At 36.2% G+C, this 22,878-nt stretch overlaps 1 protein-coding gene across 1 annotated transcript in view; it reads right to left on the reverse strand.

Annotated features, from left to right (window-relative positions):
- LOC123549116 (kinesin-like protein KIF28) overlaps nucleotides 1-22,878 on the reverse strand; it is a 463,589-nt gene that overhangs the window by 108,969 nt on the left and 331,742 nt on the right. Inside the window, 1 exon segment of the mRNA XM_053545663.1 lies at nucleotides 11,048-11,098. Coding sequence (XP_053401638.1) covers nucleotides 11,048-11,098 — 51 coding nt within the window.

Genomic DNA, 22,878 nt, shown 5'->3' on the forward strand with positions numbered 1-22,878 from the left:
GACCTACTGACTAAGTTTTTGACCGCACGTGACCCAGTTTCGAACATGACCTAGACATCTATAAGGTGAACATTCCCACCAATTTTCATGAAGATCCATTGAAAAATATGGCCTCTAGAGAGGTCACAAGGTTTTTCTATGTTTAGACCTAGTGACCTAGTTTTTGACCGCAGTTGACCCGGTTTCAAACTCGACCTAGATATCATCAAGATGAACATTCAGACCAACTTTCATACAGATCCCGTGAAAAATATGGCCTCTAGAGTGGTCAAAAGGTTTTTCTATTATTTGACCTACTGACCTAGTTTTTGACTGCATGTGATCCAGTGTCAAATTTGACCTAGATATTATCAAGATGAACATTCTGGCCAATTTTCATGCAGATCCCATGAAAAATATGGCCTCTACAGAGGTCACAAGGTTTTTCTATTATTTGACCTACTGACCAAGTTTTTGACCGCATGTGACCCTGTTTTGAACTTGACCTAGATATCATCAAGATGAACATTCTGACCAATTTTCATGCAGATCCCATGAAAAATATGGCCTCTAGAGAGGTCACAAGGTTTTTCTATTATTTGACCTACTGACCTAGTTTTGGACCGGATGTGACCCAGTTTTGAACTTGACCTAGATATCATCAACATGAACATTCTGACCAATTTTCATGCAGATCCCATGAAAAATATTACCTCTAGAGAGGTCACAAGGATTTTCTATTATATGACCTACTGACCTAGTTTTTGACCGCAGTTGACCCAGTTTCAAACTTGACCTAGATATCATCAAGATGAACATTCAGACCAATTTTCATGCAGATCCCATGAAAAATACAGCCTCTACAGAGGTCACAAGGTTTTTCTATCATTTGACCTACTGACCTAGTTTTTGAAGGCATGTGACCCAGTTTCAAACTTGACCTAGATATCATCAAGACGAACATTCAGACCAACTTTCATACAGATCCCATGAAAAATATGGCCTTTAGAGAGGTCACAACGTTTTTCTATTATTTGACCTACTGACCTAGTTTTTGATGGCATGTGACCCAGTTTTGAACTTGACCTAGATATCATCAAGGTGAACATTCTCACCAATTTTCATGAAGATCTTGTGAAATATATGGCCTCTAGAGAGGTCACAAGGTTTTTCTATTTTTAGACCTACTGACCTAGTTTTTGACCGCACGTGACCCAGTTTCGAACTTGACCTAGATATCATCAAAGTGAACATTCTGATCAATTTTCATCAAGACCCCATGAACAAGAGGACCATGATGGTCCTGAATCGCTCACCTCTTCCCACATGATCCAGTTTTGAGTATGACGTCGGTTTTTCTATTATTTGACATAGTGACCTAGTTTTTGAGCTCATGTGACCCAGTTTTGAACTTGACCTAGATATTATAAAGATAAAATTCTGACCAATTTTCATGAAGATCCATTGAAAAATATGGTCTCTAGAGAGGTCACAAGGTTTTTCTATTATTTGACCTATTGACCTAGTTTTTTAAGGCACATGACCCAGTTTCAAACTTGACCTAGATATCATGATATCATCAAGGTGAACATTCTGACCAATTTTCATGAAGATCCATTCAAGGATATGGCCTCTAGAGAGGTCACAAGGTTTTTCTATTTCAAGACCGCAGTTGACCCAGTTTCAAACTTGACCCAGATATCATCAAGATAAACATTCAGACCAACTTTCATACAGATCCCATGAAAAATATGGCCTCTAGAGAGGTCACAACGTTTTTTCATTATTTGACCTACTGACCTACTTTTTGATGGCACGTGACCCACTTTCAAACTTGACTTAGATATAATCAAGGTGAACATTCTGACCAATTTTTATGGAGATCCATTCACAAGTATGGCCTCTAGAGAGGTCACAAGGTTTTTCTATTTTTAGACCTACTGACCTAGTTTTTGACCGCACATGACCCTGTTTCGAATTTGACTTAGATATCATCAAGATGAACATTCAGACCAACTTTCATGAAGATCCATTGAAAAATATGGCCTTTAGAGAGGTCACAAGGTTTTTTCTATTATTTGACCTACTGACCTAGTTTTTGATGGCACATGACCCACTTTCAAACTTGACCTAGATATAATCAAGATGAACATTCAGACCAACTTTCATACAGATCCCATGGAAAATATGGCCTCTAGTTAGGTCACAAGGTTTTTCTATTTTTAGACCTACTGACCTCGTTTTTGACCGCACATGACCCTGTTTCGAATTTGATCTAGATATCATCAAGATGAACATTCAGACAAACTTTCATGAAGATCCATTGAAAAATAAGGCCTTTAGAGAGGTCTCAAGGTTTTTCTATTATTTGACCTACTGACCTAGTTTTTGACGGCACGTGACCCACTTTCAAACTTGACCTAGATATAATCAAGATGAACATTCAGACCAACTTTCATACAGATCCCATGGAAAATATGGCCTCTAGAGAGGTCACAAGGTTTTTCTATTATTTGACCTACTGACCTAGTTTTTGATGGCACGTGACCCATTTTTAAACTTGGCTTAGATATCATCAAGGTGAACATTCTGACAAATTTTTATGAAGATTTCATGAAAAATATGGCCCCTAGAGAGGTCACAAGGTTTTTCTATTTTTAGACCTACTGACCTAGTTTTTGATTGCACGTGACCCAGTTTCAAACTTGACCTACATATCATCAAGATGAACATTCAGCCAACTTTCACACAGATCCAATGAAAAATATGGCCTCTAGAGAGGTCACAAGGTTTTTCTATTATTTGACCTACTGACCTAGTTTTTGAAGGCACGTGACCCAGTTTCGAACTTGACCTAGATATCATCAAGGTGAACGTTCTGACCAATTTTCATGAAGATCTTGTGTAATATATGGCCTCTAGAAAGGTCACAAGGTTTTTCTATTTTTAGACCTACTAACCTAATTTTTTAAGGCACGTGACCCAGTTTGGAACTTGACCTAGATATCATCAAGATGAACATTCAGACCAACTTTCATACAGATCCCATCAAAAATATGGCCTTTAGAGAGGTCACAAGGTTTTTCTATTACTTGACCTACTGACCTAGTTTTTGAAGGCACGTGACCCAGTTTCGAACTTGACCTAGATATCATCAAGATGAACATTCAGACCAACTTTCATACAGATCCCATCAAAAATATGGCCTTTAGAGAGGTCACAAGGTTTTTCTATTACTTGACCTACTGACCTAGTTTTTGAAGGCATGTGACCCAGTTTCAAACTTGACCTAGATATCATCAAGGTGAACGTTCTGACCAACTTTCATGAAGATCTTGTGAAATATATGGCCTCTAGAGAGGTCACAAGGTTTTTCTATTTTTAGACCTACTGACCTAGTTTTTGACCGCACGTGACCCAGTTTCGAACTTGACCTAGATATCATCAAGATGAACATTCTGACCAATTTTCATGAAGATCCATTTAAAATTATGGCCTCTAGAGAGGTCACAAGGTTTTTCTATTTTTAGACCTACTGACCTAGTTTTTAACGGCACGTGACCCAGTTTCGAACTTGACCTAGATATCATCAAGGTGAACATTCTGACCAACTTTCATAAAGATCCCATGAAAAATGTGACCTCTAGAGTGGTCACAAGCAAAAGTTTACGGACGGACGGACGCACGCACGCACAGACGGACGACGGACATCGCGCAATCACAAAAGCTCACCTTGTCACTTTGTGACAGGTGAGCTAAAAATGTGACCTCTAGAGTGGTCACAAGCAAAAGTTTACGCACGCACGCACGACGGATGACGGACGCTGCGCAATCACAAAAGCTCACCTTGTCACTTTGTGACAGGTGAGCTAAAAATGAAGTTAAAAAGTGGCATAACTCTGTCAAAATTCAAATCAAGAGTTATGAGGATTGTTTCTTCTGGTGTAGACTTATATACATTATTGTGTGGCCAAAAATGTTGGATTTTGCTTCTAAGTTACGTGTCCGCGTGCTTAATTTATGTCGATAAAAAACCTCCAGTTTTGAGACCCCAACTCCAGCTGAAAAATGGCAAACTTCCAGTTTTGGGATTCTGAACTTATCACATGTATGATATGTATCTTCACTGACTGTTCAAGTCCATCTGTTGACGTAAATGAAATTTCAGATAAGTATCTTCATTAGTTACGGAGATATACCCATTTTAATTTGAAATTAAGGGAGGTAATTTGACATAAAATCAGTCCATAGTTATCTACCCTGATTGTCTCAGTCCAACTAATGACAATAATGAAACTTCAAATAAGTCCTATAATTACTTACTGATATAAATCCATTTTGGTTACAATCAGGGGAGGTAATCAGATATAAATAACTCTGGAACCTACGACTGGATCTGACAGATTCGCCACGGAATCCAAGATTTATTGTTGCTGAAGATATTTTGGAAGTTTGTATCAAATCAAACCATAAATGAAGTATCTATATGGCTGCAAAAGCCAAAATAGCAAATTTTGGACGTTTAAGGGGCCATAACTCTAGAACCCATGATGGAATTTAGCCAGTTCAAGAAAGGAACTAAGATCTTGTGGTGATACAAGTTGCGTGCAAGTTTGGTTAAAATCAAATCATAAATGAAGCTGCTATTGTGCAAACAAGGTCAAAATAGCTAATTCTGGCCCTTTCAGGGGCCATAACTCTGAAACCCATAACGGAATCTGACCAGTTCAAGAAAGGAACTGAGATCTTATGGTGATACAAGTTGTGTGCAAGTTTGGTAAAAATCAAATCATAAATAAAGCTGCTATTGTGCAGACAAGGTCAAAATAGCTAATTTTGGCCCTTTCAGGGGCCATAACTCTGGAACCCATGATGGAATTTGGCCAGTTCAAGAAAGGAACTAAGATCTTGTGGTGATACAAGTTGCGTGCAAGTTTAGTTAAAATCAAATCATAAATGAAGCTGCTATTGTGCAAACAAGGTCAAAATAGCTAATTCTGGCCCTTTCAGGGGCCATAACTCTGAAACCCATAATGGAATCTGACCAGTTCAAGAAAGGAACTGAGATCTTATGGTGATACAAGTTGTGTGCAAGTTTGGTAAAAATCAAATCATAAATAAAGCTGCTATTGTGCAGACAAGGTCAAAATAGCTAATTTTGGCCCTTTCAGGGGCCATAACTCTGGAACTCATAATGGGATCTGGCCAGTTCAAGAAAGGAAACGAGATCTTGTGGTGATACATGCTGTGTGCAAGTTTGGTTAAAGTAAAATCATAAATGAAACCTCTATTGTGCAGACAAGAAATTGTTGACGGACGCACGGACTGATGACGGGTGATCACAAAAGCTCACCTTGTCACTGTGTGACAGGTAAGCTAATAAAACATAAATGCATTCATCAGATTTACAGTAAGACTCTTCCTTTGGTGTATTTATGTCTTTATAAAAATGCAAAAATCTCCTATCCTCTAAAAACCTAATTCTTACAGAAGCAACTGTTCAAGAATTCAGATCTTGGTTGTCTCTTTCCCTCAGCTATTTTTAAAGCCACAAAACAGTCCTGTGACTTATATTTTGAATAAACTTTAGATTTTTCACTCTGCTGTAAGCTATACACCTTGTATCTTTGAAAACATTAATTTATTTTAACTGAATATGGTTTTGCTGCTCTTTGTCAAACCTTGTTGTAAATAAAGAAGGTCATGTTTCTAATAGGTTTTCACTAAAAGTATCAAAGTTAGAACTGTAAGAAAGGGTTAGATATTTTTGTGTCCTCACTGTTTGATAATGAATGACTGCTATTAAAATATATGTAAAGACCACATTTAACAAAGAAAACAAGAGTGCAAGAATGTCACAATATATGCCCGTCACAGCAAATTTCTTTACTCTAGCACCTGTATTTGCAAATGGAATTTTAATTTTGTGGTAATTTTTGTAATAACTAAGTGTTTTGTTTTTCTTAGTCCACAAAAAAACTCCTTACCAGGTAGAGATACCTTAAAATACACCTAAAATTGGAAAGTAACATCTATGTTGTACCACAGAAAAGTGGTCTTGGTTTTTCCCTACGCTCAATTATAAAAAAGTTACAATATAAGTTATTTATAGTAACAACTAAGGGAAGTTAATCTTAAAAAAAAAAAAAAAAAAAAAAAAAAAAAAAATCAAAAAAAAAAAAATGTAAGTCCTCACAAAAATCTTTACCAGGTAGAGACTGGTCAAAATACACCTCAAAATTGGATGTAGCATGCATGTTGTACTACAGAAAAGTGGTCTCGATTTTTCCCTACGACTAGTAATGAAAAACTTACAATATAAGCTATTTATAGTAACAACAAAGGGAAGTAATTCTAAAGAAGGGAACTGCGCATGACACTTCGTCTCATGATGATGTATAATTGTGTCAAGTTACATCAAAATCCCTCCATGCATGAAGAAGAAATGCTTCGGACAAAGTCATTCTTGTATCTGACCTTTGGCCTCTAAGTGTGACCTTGACCTTAGACCAAGGGACCTGGTTCTTGCGCATGACACTACGTCTTGTGGCGGTGAACATTTGTGCCAAGTTATATCAAAATCCCTCTATGCATGAAGAAGAAATGCTCCGGACAAGGTTTTCATTCTTGTATCCTTTGACCTCTAAGTGTGACCTTGACCTTAGACCTAGAGACCTGGTTCTTGCGCATGACACTCCGCCTCATGGTGGTGAACATTTGTGCCAAGTTATATCAAAATCCCTCTATGCATGAAGAAGAAATGCTCCGGACAAAGTTTTCATTCTTGTATCCTTTGACCTCTAAGTGTGACCTTCACCTTAGACCTAGGGACCTGGTTCTTGCGCATGACACTCCTTCTCATGATGATGAACAATTGTGCCAACTTTCATCAAAATCCCTCTATGCATGAAGAAGATATGCTCCGGACAAAGTCATTCTTGAATTTGACCTTTGACCTCTAAGTGTGACCTTGACCTTTGACCTAGGGACCTGGTTCTTGCGCATGACACTCCGTCTCATGATGGTGAACAACTGTGCCAAGTTTCATCAAAATCCCTTCATGCATGTAGAAGATATGCTCCGGACAAGGTCTGTGGACGCCGCCCGCCCGCCCGCCCGCCAGGGGCGTTCCCATAATACGTCCCGTTTTTCAAACGGGCGTATAAAAAAGGTCACTGAAAGGCTCCAAAAAAGTGAATTTTTGTTTATTAATAAGAAAGCCAGCCAATCAAAAGACGTCATTTCTCATGAGCCTCAACAAGCATGGATGCCTTGACGGTCAGTCAGCAATAATACAAATATTAACATATTTAGCCCACAAAATCCACAAAACGGGAATAAAGTAAAGGGAGACATGCTATAGTTTATAACAATAGATCTACTATTTATTTGTATAATTTATCTATAGTACTAATGAAATACATGTTAGACTGCTTAAGGGGATCAAAACTAATGACTCTGGGATAATAGTGACCTTGACCTTGACAGCAGCAAAAGCCCCAAATGCAATCCCAACAGTCAACTCCACATAAGCTACCAACATACCAAGTTTCACGAATATATCTCATTCCTAATAAAAATATTGAGTGAAAACCATTTTTTTCTATTTTAGTAACAGTGACTGATTCTAATTACAACCCAACCTTTGTATAGATAAATGCTACCTACACCAACAGATATATAAAGTTAAAGTATTTAGCAAAAAACTTTTTTTTTCATTTTTAATCACACTGACCATGATCTCAAACTTAGTTGCCAAAAATGTGATCTCAATTGTCACCTTCAATCTAAGCTACCTACAAATGAAGTTGCACAAATATATCTGATTCCTTACTAAAGTTTTTGAGCAGAACCCACTTTTGTATTTCAAGTGACATAGACCTTGATCCATGTGACCCTAAATACAATCCAAACACATGCCTCCATAAAAGCTAACTACAAACCAACATCAATAATAACAGATCTATCCAAACTAAAGACTGAGCAGAAATGATCTGTCTGACACCACCAGCTCAAACAGCATATCCTATTGTAACAACTAAGGATTTTATTTTAAAAACCTGGCCAAAAAAAATAAAACAGTCTACATATTCTCTATACTGCCTATTTTCAAAACAAATGAAAGTCCATGACTGCTACCAAGTACTTAACTTGTAATACTACAACAAGGAAAAAAAAACATAAAAAAAAACATATCAAATTATAAATTTTATGTATAGTAGTATTATTTTCTAAAATGCACCATATTCTGATAAAACTTAGGTCTAAAACAGTCATTTCTGTATCCAAATAGGTATATAAGAAATAAACTGAGAATAATACATGTATTTGTATTTGACATTTCTTGGTAAAACTGACAATAATGCTTGCATTTAACACAAGTTAAACATAAATTTTGTCAGTTTTACAGTGGTCTTCCGCAATTACACGAGGTAAATGTTTTGCAAACAAGAGCTGCCTGATGACAGCGCGCTCGACTTTTCTCAGTCATTGACTCTGAATTAGAGCTTTGTCAGTAAAAACCTTATAAAACTTTAACCAAAAAAATCTGTTAAACTGGGGCATAACTCTGTCAAAATCCAAACAGAGTTATGGGGATTATTTCTCCTAGTGTAGACTTTGACAGGAAATAATTATTTAAAGTTTCAAGTCAAAAGCTTTGATAGTAAAAGAGATATTTAACTTTATTAAAAACTTTAACAAAAAAAATTTTAAGTTAAAAAGGGGCATTGAAACCAGAGTTATGGGGATTGTTTCTCCCGGTGTAGACTTCGATAGTAAATAACTTTAGTTTGTTTGTTTGTTTGTTTTGGGTTTAACACCATTTTTCAACAGTATTTCAGTCATGTTACAGTGGGCAGTTAACCTAACCGGTGTTCCTGAGGATTCTGTACCAGTAAAAACCTGTTCTCCGCAAGTAACTGCCAACTTCCCCACATGAATCAGAGGTGGAGGACTAATGATGTCAGACACAATGTTGTTTATCAAACAGCCACGGAGAACGTACGCCCAGCCCGAGGATCGAACTCATGACCCCGCAGTCCGTAGACCAAAGCTCTACCTACTGAGCTAAGCGGGCAGGCTAGTTTAAGTTTCAAGTCAAAAGCTTTGATAGTAACAGAGATATTTGACTTTATCAAAAACTTCAACCAACAGCTACGGGGATGCCGACACTGGGGCGAGTGCAATAGCTCTACTTTTTCTTTGAAAAGTTGAGCTAAAATGCTTTTCTTCTGTTGTTGAAATCTAGAGACAGAAACTAGAGGTGTTTTAGAAACTAAATGAGAGACAAACTGACACAGTACAAACCAGTGTTCTCCGAAGCTGATATAAGCTGTGTCTATTCTACAAAACTGGGACAGGTGCGCTTAGCAAAAACATAGCATTGTTGCAAATCAAGGAGAGAACTACTTGACAAAGTGACAAACAACAGGCAAACACAAAAAGCATAGAGGGTTCAAGGACAACCAACCACATGACTGCTTACATCAGTAAACGAATGTGAGCGTAACAATGGTATATCTTTATGATGGTGATGTCGCACTTTATCATACTGAATCACTCCGCCATTTTGTTCTGCTTCAATATGAAGATCACCCTCGTCCTCACCAAATACAAATAGACTTATCAGATCTTCTTCTACCTCTCCATTCTTTGTGGCCATTTTTCCATTTTCCTTCTGTAAACAATAAGTTGTCCAAACCAAAAATATTTGCACCAATGATATTCTTAAGACTAAATGTGTTAAAGGTTGTGCTGTACACCAGCTGTGTTAGTTCTGCTTGTGCTGTACACCAGCTGTGTTAGTTCTGCTACTTATTGAGACGAACAGCCATCTTGACAGTTTACCTGTCAGTCATTCCTATGAAAATCCATCAAAGTCATACTTGATTATTAATTAGTATACTGGTCATTGGGAAATAATTCCTTTCAACTTTTGGTACCTACAGATTTAATAATTGTAAACATGAAAGTAGTAAAATAAAGAAGGCAAGTTTTCATCAATTCTATAGCCAGTCTATATACTCCATGCATGTATATGAAGTGCTAGGTATGAGAGCTAACACTTCTACCCCTAACAACATATCAAAGGCTTCTGAACATAAATATTTCACATCCATTATATTGAATCTGCCTCTCACCTAAATGGACTTTAATTTGCATCAAACTATCATAAAATAGGCATGCACTTTATGTTACATAGTTGAAGAAAGCAAAAGAAAGTTACAAGAAGTTCTACCCTAATATTTGACACTTTACTTTAGCCAACTATGAGAAACATTTCTACATATTTCTTTGTATCATAGTTTCTAGAAAAAAAAAACACCATTCTAAATGTTGCAGCCATTTTCAAATATGCAAGGTAAAGGATTCTGGGTAAAACATTTTATATTGCATGTTGTATCCAGGAAGAAGGTTATATGTTAATGATAGAATTATGTAATACAGTAACACCTGCTTTAGCAGTCACCTCTATTAAGCTGCCAACCTGCATTAAGCAGCCACCTGTTGTAAGCAGCCACTTTTTCCCACAACCTTGGCTGGCTGCTTAAGACAGGATTTAATGTATATAGTGATTAACAATGGAAGATAAAATATTTAAGACAAAAGTACAAGAGAGCCTGAAAACAGAAGTCTTTGTAGTATACTGAGGTTTCCTGGCTTACAGATTATCAGCATCATGCGGTGTTTTTCATATGATGTGGCTGCCACCATTTTGCATGCTTAATACAGCAACCACCTATTTGTTATGGCCTTTATCCCTTTCATCCTAATAACTTACAGTATAAAACAGTCCAAGACACCCAGCAAGTGAATACACTATAGGGACGGAAGGGATAGTGATAGCTGATAGTTCAGAAATAAATCTTTGTTACTGTACAACAAGTAAATTATTTATTTAACACAGATTGTGATGTATAATTTATGTTAAAAATGTAATAATACTGTTTTCATGAAAATTGAAACCTTTTGAAGTTTGATTTATTTGTTAAAACAATGACTTCTAAACTATCATTTCACAGCCATATAACAAAACATAAGATGTACATAATGTGAGATGTCTTACTCCATTTTCTTGGTTCTTGCGTTCTTGTAGATATTTCTCTGCTTTCAAAATCTATTGATGATAATAAAAGAGGAGGAGCAGTTAGATAAAGAACATTGTCTGGTTAATTGTTAAATATGGTACAGAAAACATACAAACATTAACTTATGTAATGTATAATTAATTATGTAATATTTAAACTGCAGAAAAATGAAAATAATTATTTTGATTCCCCAAAATGTTATGAGATAAAGATAAGTTCGAAACTAGCTTTTCATTTTATCCTTCAGACTGTGTTGGAATAATTGTTTTCACAAAACTGCAGAATCACAAACTTTGATAGGTATTCCAGGTATGATGTAGTAGCCAAGTATTTTAAGTCAGCAAGTTCAAAGTGTTGTTTATAATACAGAATGACAGTGTCCCTTTGGAGGACTGTTCATACTTTGTTCCAACATAATATGTACTTAAAAGTATGAAGTCTTATTTAAGCTGTTGATCAAAATACTTGGCTGAAATCCTATATCAACTAAAAGCAGTATTATTAAACCTCTGTGATGTACAAACACATTTTCTCAGACTGTATACTATTTAATTATATGTTTTAATAAAATTGTGCTGCTTGTCATCAGAAGAGGTTGCCAGGACTTATATATCTAAGGGAATAAAACAATAGAAAACTGGGGTATTAACTAACACCATATATATATTTGTCCCTAGATATTACATACCAGTTTACGGCCCTGAAAATCATACACAATAGTTATATATCTGAGTAAAAAGTGACAGAGTATCCAAGAACAGTCAAATCAATTATGTGCTTTAAAAAGTCGTCATGTCTTTTATTGCTTTTCAACAATTTGGAGAGATGGGCAGATGAAAGACAGGCCTTTTCTTCCGTATCAGTTCTAAATTAAATGTTAATTTTAATTTTCACATCACTTAACAAAAGTACTTGTAAGAATTCATCTGAAAAAGTTTCATCCTGTAAATATTCCTACTCCATGAGTTTTAACTTTGTATATCTTTATGTTGAATACATTCCTTTTATTAAAAATAACTATGAGAGAATTAAGTATGTGTTATGATGTAAAATACATCAGTCTAACATTTAGCATAAAAACAAACACCTCCTGCCAATTATTTAAAGAACATGCTATATTTTTAATTAATAAATTGGTCCAGTGTATATATCACCATTAATCTTTTATCAACTGTGCAGGACCAGGAGTATGGCTTCTGTCAAGAACATGATATAGCTCCCCTCCCCACCCAATCTGCCATAAAGGTAAGCTAAAATCTAAATATTAAAATGTTTGATATAGAAGGAGTCTGTTGCCTGTTTCTATGCAAAGAAATAGCTGCAATATTTTCAAGCATAGCGTAGCTGCAAGAGAAAATGTAAAATCTACTTTTTATTTGGTTTAACATTATTTTGTCCTAGCAACAGCCTGTTTATGTTTAAAAAGACCATTATTTGTATTAACTTATAGGGAAAGTGTGGTGTAACAGGGCTTTTTCACCCTATCTCACGGGGCCGATATTCGCCCCCATTCCCAATGCCAAATATGCTCTATTTTTCCCAATCTGGAGCAAAGAATTCCCAATCCAATGAAAGATTTCCTAACTGAAATCAGTTACTTTCTGTTTTTCAATAATAATTCTTGCACAATTAGTTTTGTTTGCCAAGTAAATCAAACAAAATGTTGGAAAAACCAACTCGTTTCTATTTTTAGTAACATGACTGTCTGCAAACTCGGCAAAAAATAATTACACGATTTTGTTGAAGAAATGTATGATTTGTATGCAAAAACCTCTCAAAATGCATAAAAACACAAATATTAATTGAATAAAGTACCCAAAACATGTTGACAGGTAGTTCTTATACCATTAAAATCAATTGTCACATATTTTCGCGATCCAGTTTTTACACTCGAAAATACACGCACTTTGCCATTCTACTTTTTGGATAATTTCAGTTATAACTTTGGTGAAAACAAACTGTAAACAAAAATTTTAGCATGACAAATAGAGTTACTGTATTTTTAGGCAATATTGGAACACAATCCCGAAAAAAAAAATCTCAAAATTTCACAAGGGGATACTGTCTACCAGTAAAATTTGAAACTGAAAATTTAAACTAATATATATTAATTAAAAACTCACTTAATTTGTCAGTATATTTTCCCAAATTTGACAATTTACCCCGTTAAAAATTCCCAATATGACCAGGGGCCTTTTTCCCAAAACCCCCTGAAAAAGCCCTGTGTAATCAAATTATGATAAATATGTATTGAACTCATGTTCTTAATTAATCTTGGCCTTCATTCAAGTCTTTTTCTACACTTTTCTTCAGAATTTGACAGAAATAAAAATTTCAAGTGACTTTTGTTTTTGTCTTCATTTACAACAGTTAGGGATTCATCTGAGGTAATTCTCTACAGCTCAATGTTAAACAGAAGTCTGATGACTACTGACTGTATATCCCAGCTATTAAAGCACTTTATTGTGGCATCCCTAGGGCAACTTTAATGGCTGAATATCAGAGATACTCAACACTTGATTGCTGCTTGCCAAGGGCAAATTTACTGGCTGAATATATTCAGCTCTTTATTGCTGCATGCCTAGGGCAAATTTACTGGCTGAATATCAGAGATATTGATATTCAGCACTTGATTGCTGCATGCCTAGGACAAATATACTGACTGAATATCAGAGATATTCAGCTCTTTATTGCTGCATACCTTGGGCAAATTTAGTGGCTGAATATTAGAGATTAATTCAGCTCTTTATTGCTGCATGCCTAGAGATATTCAGCACTTTATTGCTGCATGCCTAGGGCAAATTTACTGGCTGAATTCAGCTCTTTATTTCTGAAAGCGTTGGGTAAATTTTCTGGCTGAATGTCTGAGATATTCAACACTTTATTGCTGCATGCCTAGGGCAGATTTACTTATGCCAGCTGTGTCAAATAAGGTACATGCAGTTCTATGAAAGTCTAGATTTCTTTAAAAGGGACAAATGTCATACTTGTACTCTTATGTTGTACCTCATTTTCAGCAAAAGTATTACCTTCATTTTCTATTGTCATAACTTTAGCAAAATATACTGCCAACACGTCTAGAGTAGCTCTGTAAGAATGTACATGTTTTTAATATAAAAAGGACAGAACTAATTAATTAATTTATGAAATTTACAGTCATAATCAGTGTGACTTGGACATTTACTTGCACGCCCAAATCATTAGAGTTCAGCTGCCATTCTATGAAACAAGAGGGCCCTGAACCCCTTTATCGCTCATCTGACCTAGTTCTTAACCCAGATATCCTAGTATCTGATTTGGCATAGATTTCACAGAGACAAACATCCGGACCAGGTTTTATGTAAATCAGGTAGATCATTAACCAAGTTGTTCAATGATTTGACCTACTGGCATAGTTATTGACCTCAGGTACCCAAATTTTAAACATGACCTAGATTTCATACAGACAAATGTTCTGACGATTTATTATGATGAACTGGAAAAGTGTCTCTAAAGTTCCATAATTAGAGGTATTGACCTATTTTTTCCCAAGTGACCCAGTTACGAGTTTATCCTAGATTTTAAATGGACAAACATTTCTATCAAGTCTCATAAAGATCAGGATCAAGTCCCATAAAGATCAGGTAGATCTTTTGGGTGTTAACAATATCTTTCTATGATCTCACCACATGACCTAGTTTTTGACCTAGTCTAGCTGGACCTACATTGCATAAAGACAAACATTCTGACAAAAGTTTTACGAAAATTAAGTAGAAATCAAGTAGAAAATATGGCCCCTTGAGTGTTAACTAGGTTGTTTTATGATTCAACCTAGTGACCTAGTTTCTGACCTCATGTAATTCAGTTTTGAACTTGACTTAGATTTCAAAAAGACAAACATTCTTGAGTTTTATGAAGATCAAGTAGGAAATGTTGCCTCTAGAGTGTGAACAATGTTTTCCTATGGTTTGACCTAATGACCTAGTTAAAGACCTTGGGTAACCAAGTTTTAAATCTGACCTAGATTTCATAGAAAATTTATTCTGACAATGATTTATGAAGATCTAGTTTAAAAGTGGCCTCTAGAGTGTAAACAAGGTCTTTCCATGTTTTGACCAAGTGACATAGTTTCTATTGTCCGTAAGTATTGACCTGGCACTCGTGAATATTCCGTGTATTTCCGTAAATTAATTTTCAGTGTCCGAATATAAACAGCGGTATAACTAAATATTACATACATCGTTCTAAAGTGATATACTGTCGCATCTGCAGGTAGCTGTGCGGACAAAGCGTTTACCTGCCAATATCAGGATTGCGGGTTCGAGTCCTACGACCGACTATATATTTTTTTTCGCAAATTTTATATGAAGACTTACTACTCATTTGATCAAACGTATCGTGATATCTATGGTTCATTTATAAAGAGTAATCATATTTCCCGTTGTAAAATAATGGAATATAATTATTTTAATAGTATCTTAGATAAAAAGGCAAATTACCTGTCACCAACGTTCCAAAAAAAAAAAACATATATTACAAGAGAAAACAATCAAAATTCATGAAATATGACATATAAAGTAATGTAAACGATAAACTTACAATGCATTAAATTGCAAAAAAGACCTATTCAGTAACTGATTTCGAACCCATGGTAACGTGCGTGCTAGTCAGATACCTTACCTCTACGCCACCGTGTCATGGATTAACTTTACATGTTACTTTAGTAATGTAGATACTTTCAGGATACTAATATTGCGTAAATTAACGAAAACGCCCGAAAATATTGGCGAAGATTAATGAGTGCCAGGTCAATACTTACGGACAATAACCTCATGTAAGCTAGATATGAAACTCAATCTAGATATCATATAGGCAAATATTATGACAAAGGTTTGAAAAAGAGATCTGGAGTGTAAACAAGATTTTTTCCTTTGATTTGACCTTGTGACCTAGTTTTTTACCTCAGGTAATCCAGTTTTGAACATTACTTATATCTTAGAGAAAAACATTCTGACAAAGTTTCCAGAAGACTAAACAGAAAATGTGGCCTCTGAAATGTTCACAAGTTATTTCTATGATTTAACCTAGTGTTCTAGTTTTTGGCCTCTGGTAATCAAGTTTTAAACTTTTCCTAGATTTCCTGGAAACATTTTGACAAAGTTTCATAAAGGTTAGGTAAAAAATGTAGCCTCTAGAGTGTTAACAAGGTTTTCTATTAACTGACTTAGTGGCCTAGTTTTTGGCCCCTGATGACCCAGTCACAACCTCTTCCAAGATTTAACTGAGGGAAATATTCTGATCAAGTTTCATAAAGCTTGGGCTAAAATTGTTACCTTTAGAGTGTTAACTGATTTTTTTCCTTTTGTGCACTGACACAATTATAGGTCATAATGTCAACTTTACAGTTATGATGGTGGAGGAAGACCCCAGGTGACCCTCTGTGCACTATTTCATCATGAGCGGGCACTAGGGTAGAACCATCAACCTTCCATAAGCCAGTTGGATGGCTTCCTCACATGAAAAATTCAATGCCCCAGAGTGAGGCTCAAACCCACATCAGTGAGGGGCAAGCGATTTGAAGTCAGCGACCTTAACCACTCGGCCACAGGGTAATCACAATGGCTCACTTTATGCACTTTGTGCTTAGGTGAGGTAGAAAGAAAACTTTAGTCAAGAGGTATTCAGATACTGAATAAACTAAATGAATTTTAAACTGTCATGTACAAGCAATATTTAGTCAGGTGCATTACCTTAATAACTCCTTATAGCTAGACAAGCTTATCAAGTCTCCCAGCAGTTGTAAGAGTTAGGAAGTTACAAAAGAAGTGAAGTGGGTGAAAATGATCCAAGCACCTTGGGGATCTAGAACTGTGATGCTCACAGACAGAGTGCCAAGCACCCAGGGGATCTAGAACTGTGATGCTCACAGACACAGTGAAAGGTTTTAAGATGATTCTGTTCAGCTAAGTAATATACTCTGATGAGCACTGACACCTCATACATTTTGTATATACAACTGTAGCGGACAAGAATATACAGAGCTCTCAAAGGAAATGAAGACCTATTTATTCAATTATACCTAGCAACAAAGACTTTAAAACCAACAAGCCAAGCATAAGAGAGACTTGCAGAAGCACGATGGTTTGCTGGGACAGACTTATACCTGTTTGACTTTTCCACATAAGCATGATCAACTGAAATATTTTATTTTATCCCTTTAGCATGGAAGAATTTAAAACAAAAGGGTTATGATGGCATCTATCCCTCAACTGATCTAGTTTTTGACCCCAGATGATCCAATTTCAAATCTGACCTAGATTCATTTAGACAATTCATGTAAATGAGGGTAGAAAAATGGGTCCTTTTGAGTGTTAAACCCCTGCTCCGTGGCTATTCAAATTCTATTGTGTGTGCAACCCATGATTACAATAGGTAACAGTTAACAGCCACGTGCCACACTTCAGCACGCAAAACCGTGAGTATTTTATATAGAATTTTATACAAAATAGACTCTATTTTGACAGGTGTCACTGTTCATAGTCGGGATTTTCATGCTTTTTCTATGCATTGACTTAGAAATCTAGCTTCCAATTTCAGACATTCTGATCAGGCTCTTGTAGATCAAGTAGAACATTTTGCTTTTGGAATATTAACAAGATTTACTGGACCTTGTGACCTACTTTAATAAAATATTACCAAGTTCTGAACTTGACCTAGATGTAATTAAGAAAAACATTCTGACCATAACCAATTTTCTTTTGCTATGATTTGACACTGTGACTTACGTCCTAACACCAAGTAAGTCAGTTTCAATCTTTACCTAGATTTCATACAGACAATTATTCTGACCAGGTTTCATGAATACAAATAGAACTATAATGTGTCTTGTAGGACACAGGGTGTGGCCCCCATTGGTTTATTTATTTATTTGGGTTTTATGGTGCACCAACACAGTACAGGTTATATGGTGCCAAACAGGACTACAAATTTTGGTTCCACATCTCATTTACAATAATACATCGAAATAAAAACATGAGGTATGGAATCAAAATTTGCATTCCTGCTGGAATCACAGAGTTACTGCAAAACCAAGTGTTAAGACCCTATTAGTCACCTCTTATAATCATGCAAGGGTAAGGCAGTGGTTCCAATTCTTTTCATACACAGATCGTACCAGAACCACATAGGGTGCCCCCCACTGGTACATTTTTCACAAATAACGGGGCAATAATTCAAATGTTTGCAGTCTTAAGTGGGTATCGCCTCAACAAACATTATAGGATTAATTTTGGAAAAGGATTAATTATTCTAGGCCATATGCTTTTTGAGCTATGAGCATTACAAACAAAAAATCCACTATTTTGGCTATTTTAAGGGCCATAACTCTGTAATAAGCAATAAGATTCTCAAAAAAATGCCAAATGTGCAAGGTCACATTAAGAAAAAGACTCAAGCAAGATTTCATGAATTTACATCAAATACTTTTTGAGCTAGGCACATAATTAGGTGAAAATGTGCATTTTTGACTATTTCAGGGGCCATAACTCTGGAAATAGGGGACAAACCTAGATGAAAAATAAGAAGTGCGCTAGTTTATATCATGATAAAGACTCATGTAAGTTTTCATCCATTTATATCATATACTTTTTGAGCTAAGTGCGTCACAAGGTGAAAATATGCATTATTGACTATTTCATGGGCCATAACTTACAACAAGAGGACCATGATGGTCCTGAATCGCTCACCTCTTCCCACATGACCCAGTTTTGAGTATGACGTCATTTTTTCTATTATTTGACATAGTGACCTAGCTTTTGAGCTCATGTGACCCAGTTTTGAACTTGACCTAGATATTATCAAGATAAAAATTCTGACCAATTTTCATGAAGATCCATTGAAAAATATGGTCTCTAGAGAGGTCACAAGGTTTTTCTATTATTTGACCTATTGACCTAGTTTTCGAAGGTACGTGACCCTGTTTGAACTTTACCTAGATATCATCAAGGTGAACATTCTCACTATTTTCATGAAGATCTCATGAAAAATATGGCCTCTATAGAGGTCACAAGGTTTTTCTATTTTTATACCTACTGGCCTAGTTTTTGACCGCACGTGACCCAGTTTCAAAACTGACCTAGATATCATCAAGGTGAAAATTCAGACCAACTTTCATACAGATCCCAATGAAAAGTATGGCCTCTAGAGAGGTCACAAGGTTTTTTTATTATTTTGACCTACTGACCTAGTTTTTTAAGGCACGTTTACCCCAGTTTAAAAATTTGACCTAGATATCATCATGGTGAACATTCTGACCAATTTTTATGGAGATCCATTCACAGTATGGCCTCTAGAGAGGTCACAAGGTTTTTCTATTTTAGACCTACTGACCTAGTTTTTGACCGCACATGACCCTGTTTCGAACTGACCTAGATATCATCAAGATGAACATTCAGACCAATTTTCATACAGATCCCATGAAAAATATGGCCTTTAGAGAGGTCACAAGGTTTTTCTATTATTTGACCTACTGACCTAGTTTTTGAAGGCACGTGACCCACTTTCGAACTTGACCTAGATATCATCAAGATGAATATTCAGACCAACTTTCATACAGATCCCATAAAAAATATGGCCTCTAGAGAGGTCACAAGGTTTTTCTATTATTTGACCTACTGACCTAGTTTTTGATGGCACGTGACCCACTTTCGAACTTGACCTAGATATCATCAAGGTGAACATTGACCAATTTTCATGAAGGTCTTATGAAATATATGGGCCTCTAGAGAGGTCACAAGGTTTTTCTATTTTTTTGACCTACTGACCTAGTTTTTGACCGCACGTGACCCAGTTTCGAACTTGATCTAGATATCATCAAGACGAACATTCAGACCAACTTTCATACAGATCCCATGAAAAATATGGCCTTTAGAGAGGTCACAAGGTTTTTCTATTATTTGACCTACTGACCTAGTTTTTGAAGGCACGTGACCCAGTTTCGAACTTGACCTAGATATCATCAAGGTGAACAATCTGACCAATTTTCATGAAGATCTTGTGAAATATATGGCCTCTAGAGAGGTCACAAGGTTTTTCTATTTTTAGACCTACTGACCTAGTTTTTGATGGCACGTGACCCAGTTTCGAACTTGACCTAGATACCATCAAGATGAACATTCTGACCAACTTTCATAAAGATCCCATGAAAAATGTGACCTCTAGAGTGGTCACAAGCAAAAGTTTAGGAGGTGAGCTAGTTCATATCATGATAAAGACTCATGCAAGGTTTAATCAATTTATATGTAATACTTTTTGAGTTAGTCCGTCACAAGGTGATAATGTGCATTTTTGACTATTTCAGGGGCCATAACTCTGAAATAGGGGGCAGACCCAGATGAAAAATAGAAGGTACACAAGTTCACATCATGATAAAGACTCATGCAAGGTTTAATAAATCTATATTAAACGCTTTTTGAGCTAGGTGCCTCACAAGGTGAAAATGTGCATTTTTGACTATTTCAGGGGCCATAACTCTAGAAATAGGGGGCAAACTCAGATGAAAAATAGGAGGTGCCCAATTTCATATCATGATTAAGACCCATGCAAGGTTTCAAGAATCTATATCAAATACTTTTTTAGCTAGGCGTGTCACAAGGCTAAAATGTACATTTTTTACTATTTCAGGGGCCATAACTCTGGAAATAGTGGGCGGAGCCAGACGAAAAATAGGAGGTGCGCAAGTTCATATCACTATAAAGACTTACGCAAGGTTTCATTAATTTATATCAAATACTTTTTGAGCTAAGCAAGTCTTTAACTTCGGATGGATGCACGGACGGATGCATGCACGCATGCACGGACAAGACAAAATCTATTTGCCCCCACCACTCATGGGGGGGTGGGGGGTGCAAAAAAATGTGGACTCATGGGTGTAAGAGGTGCTTTTTCTTATAACTGACTTAGTTTACCCCCAGATGACCAAGTATCAACATTGCCCAAGATTTTATTTTGGAAAACATAATCAACAAGTTTTATTAATATAGGTATCACACAGTATTATGGCCTTTTGAAATGTAAAAAAAAAAAAAGGATAACATAAGATTAAGTCAATATACAATGTTTCAGGTATAGAACAGTAATTCCTTGTTGTGGAGCTGTGATTTGCTCCAAGTCATACCTTTTCTGTCGTGGGTTCGATTCCCGGACCTGTATGATTTATATTTAAAAACTGTATCTAATTTCTAATTTTTCAATAGCGTTCAACGATAAGGACTCGAGCTAGATGATTTATGCCTCGGTCACAAAACGGTATGATGCCTGTATGGTTTTAAAAAATCAAACAAGTCCACCAATTTTAGAATCCTTACGGTCTCTGTACAACCCTAGCATCTAGTCACAGTACCTACAGGCCTCGAACGATCTTGAGAGGATGCAATTGTAGGATATCCATACAGACATCGCAGACAAGTCCTGCGGAGATCACAAGAAGCCAGGCCGTATCTCATACAGTGCTTCTGGGTTTGTACAGTTCTTGCACGGCACTCGTATGGTGTCCAAAGGTAATGTGTTTTGAAACCACACTGAATCACCAAGGAAGATGTACGGAGACCGTACGGCAATTGTAACACCCTGCGAGCCCCGTGTGTGTCTCCACAGTATCCATAATATCGTACGGATATCATACATTGACCATGTGAGTTCCCTGAAATAGTCGTGCGAGCATCGGCAAGCCTTGCAGTTTTCCAAATCCGCACGGACATAGTGCGATGCTCGTACAAACTCTTCTGGGACCTGAGTTGTTCCCATACAGGGCTCTAGCGAGCTGCTCCCGACTTCGAAAATCTCTACGAGCTCAAAGAGAACTTGAAAGCTCGATGAAACATTTTCATTTTCACCGAGTTCCCAGTCCTCTATGGGTTCAAAAAATCCGTACGATGCCTGTACGAGTCAATGATGTCCCTACCAGTTTGCAAAATTTGACTGAAAACCTACTTGTAAGGAGCTTGTAGGGATTTTGTGACCAGCGTATTAGTTCCCACTTTTTCAGTAACTGAAATATGTTAATATTATTTACATGTATTTATTATATGTTTAAATACACATCACCTTAAGTAAGATGTAATGTTTTTGAAGCTCTCCTGTGATATTTTAAAGAACAATGGTTTAGTTTTACAAATTTGATGACAATCTTATACTTCACTTTCATTTCAGTATTGATTTATTTAAATTAACTGCCGATTTTATATGAAAATAAGAGACATGAATTAGAAACCAAGAAAAAAATTAAACTTACAAAAAGTATGTAATACAAAATACAATAAATAGATTTTGGATGGATGAAATATTTGAACCATCGAAAGTATCACTACAAAATGATCACCTCCCCTGCACCAACAAGCAAACTATTGATCTAACTTTGCATAAATTTTGTTTTAAATGAGAAGCTACTGATTATTTATTTACATTGTGCTACCAATAATAAGAGCACTGCCTTGTGGCTGCAGACACTCATCTGATTTATTTGTCTCTGTATAATAGAAATATTGTCCTACCTGTGTGTTTTTACGATATTTTTGAAGCCCAAAAGGGGCCATAATTCCTGCAAAAAGCAGGATGGAGTTATGTTTCTTGCTGTACAGAGTCAGCTTTTTAATGGTGAACAAGTGTTGCAAGTTTTAAAGCAATTTTAAGCTTTGATAGTTTATGAGAAAAGCTGACCTAAACGCAAAACTTGACCAAGAAACCTGATATTTTCTAAGTCCAAAAGGGGTCATATTTCTTGCAAAAAGCAGGATGGAGTTATGTTTCTTGCTGTACAGAGTCAGCTATTGAT

Source organism: Mercenaria mercenaria, chromosome 6, assembly GCF_021730395.1.
Source record: "Mercenaria mercenaria strain notata chromosome 6, MADL_Memer_1, whole genome shotgun sequence".
NCBI classification, from domain to species: domain Eukaryota; kingdom Metazoa; phylum Mollusca; class Bivalvia; order Venerida; family Veneridae; genus Mercenaria; species Mercenaria mercenaria.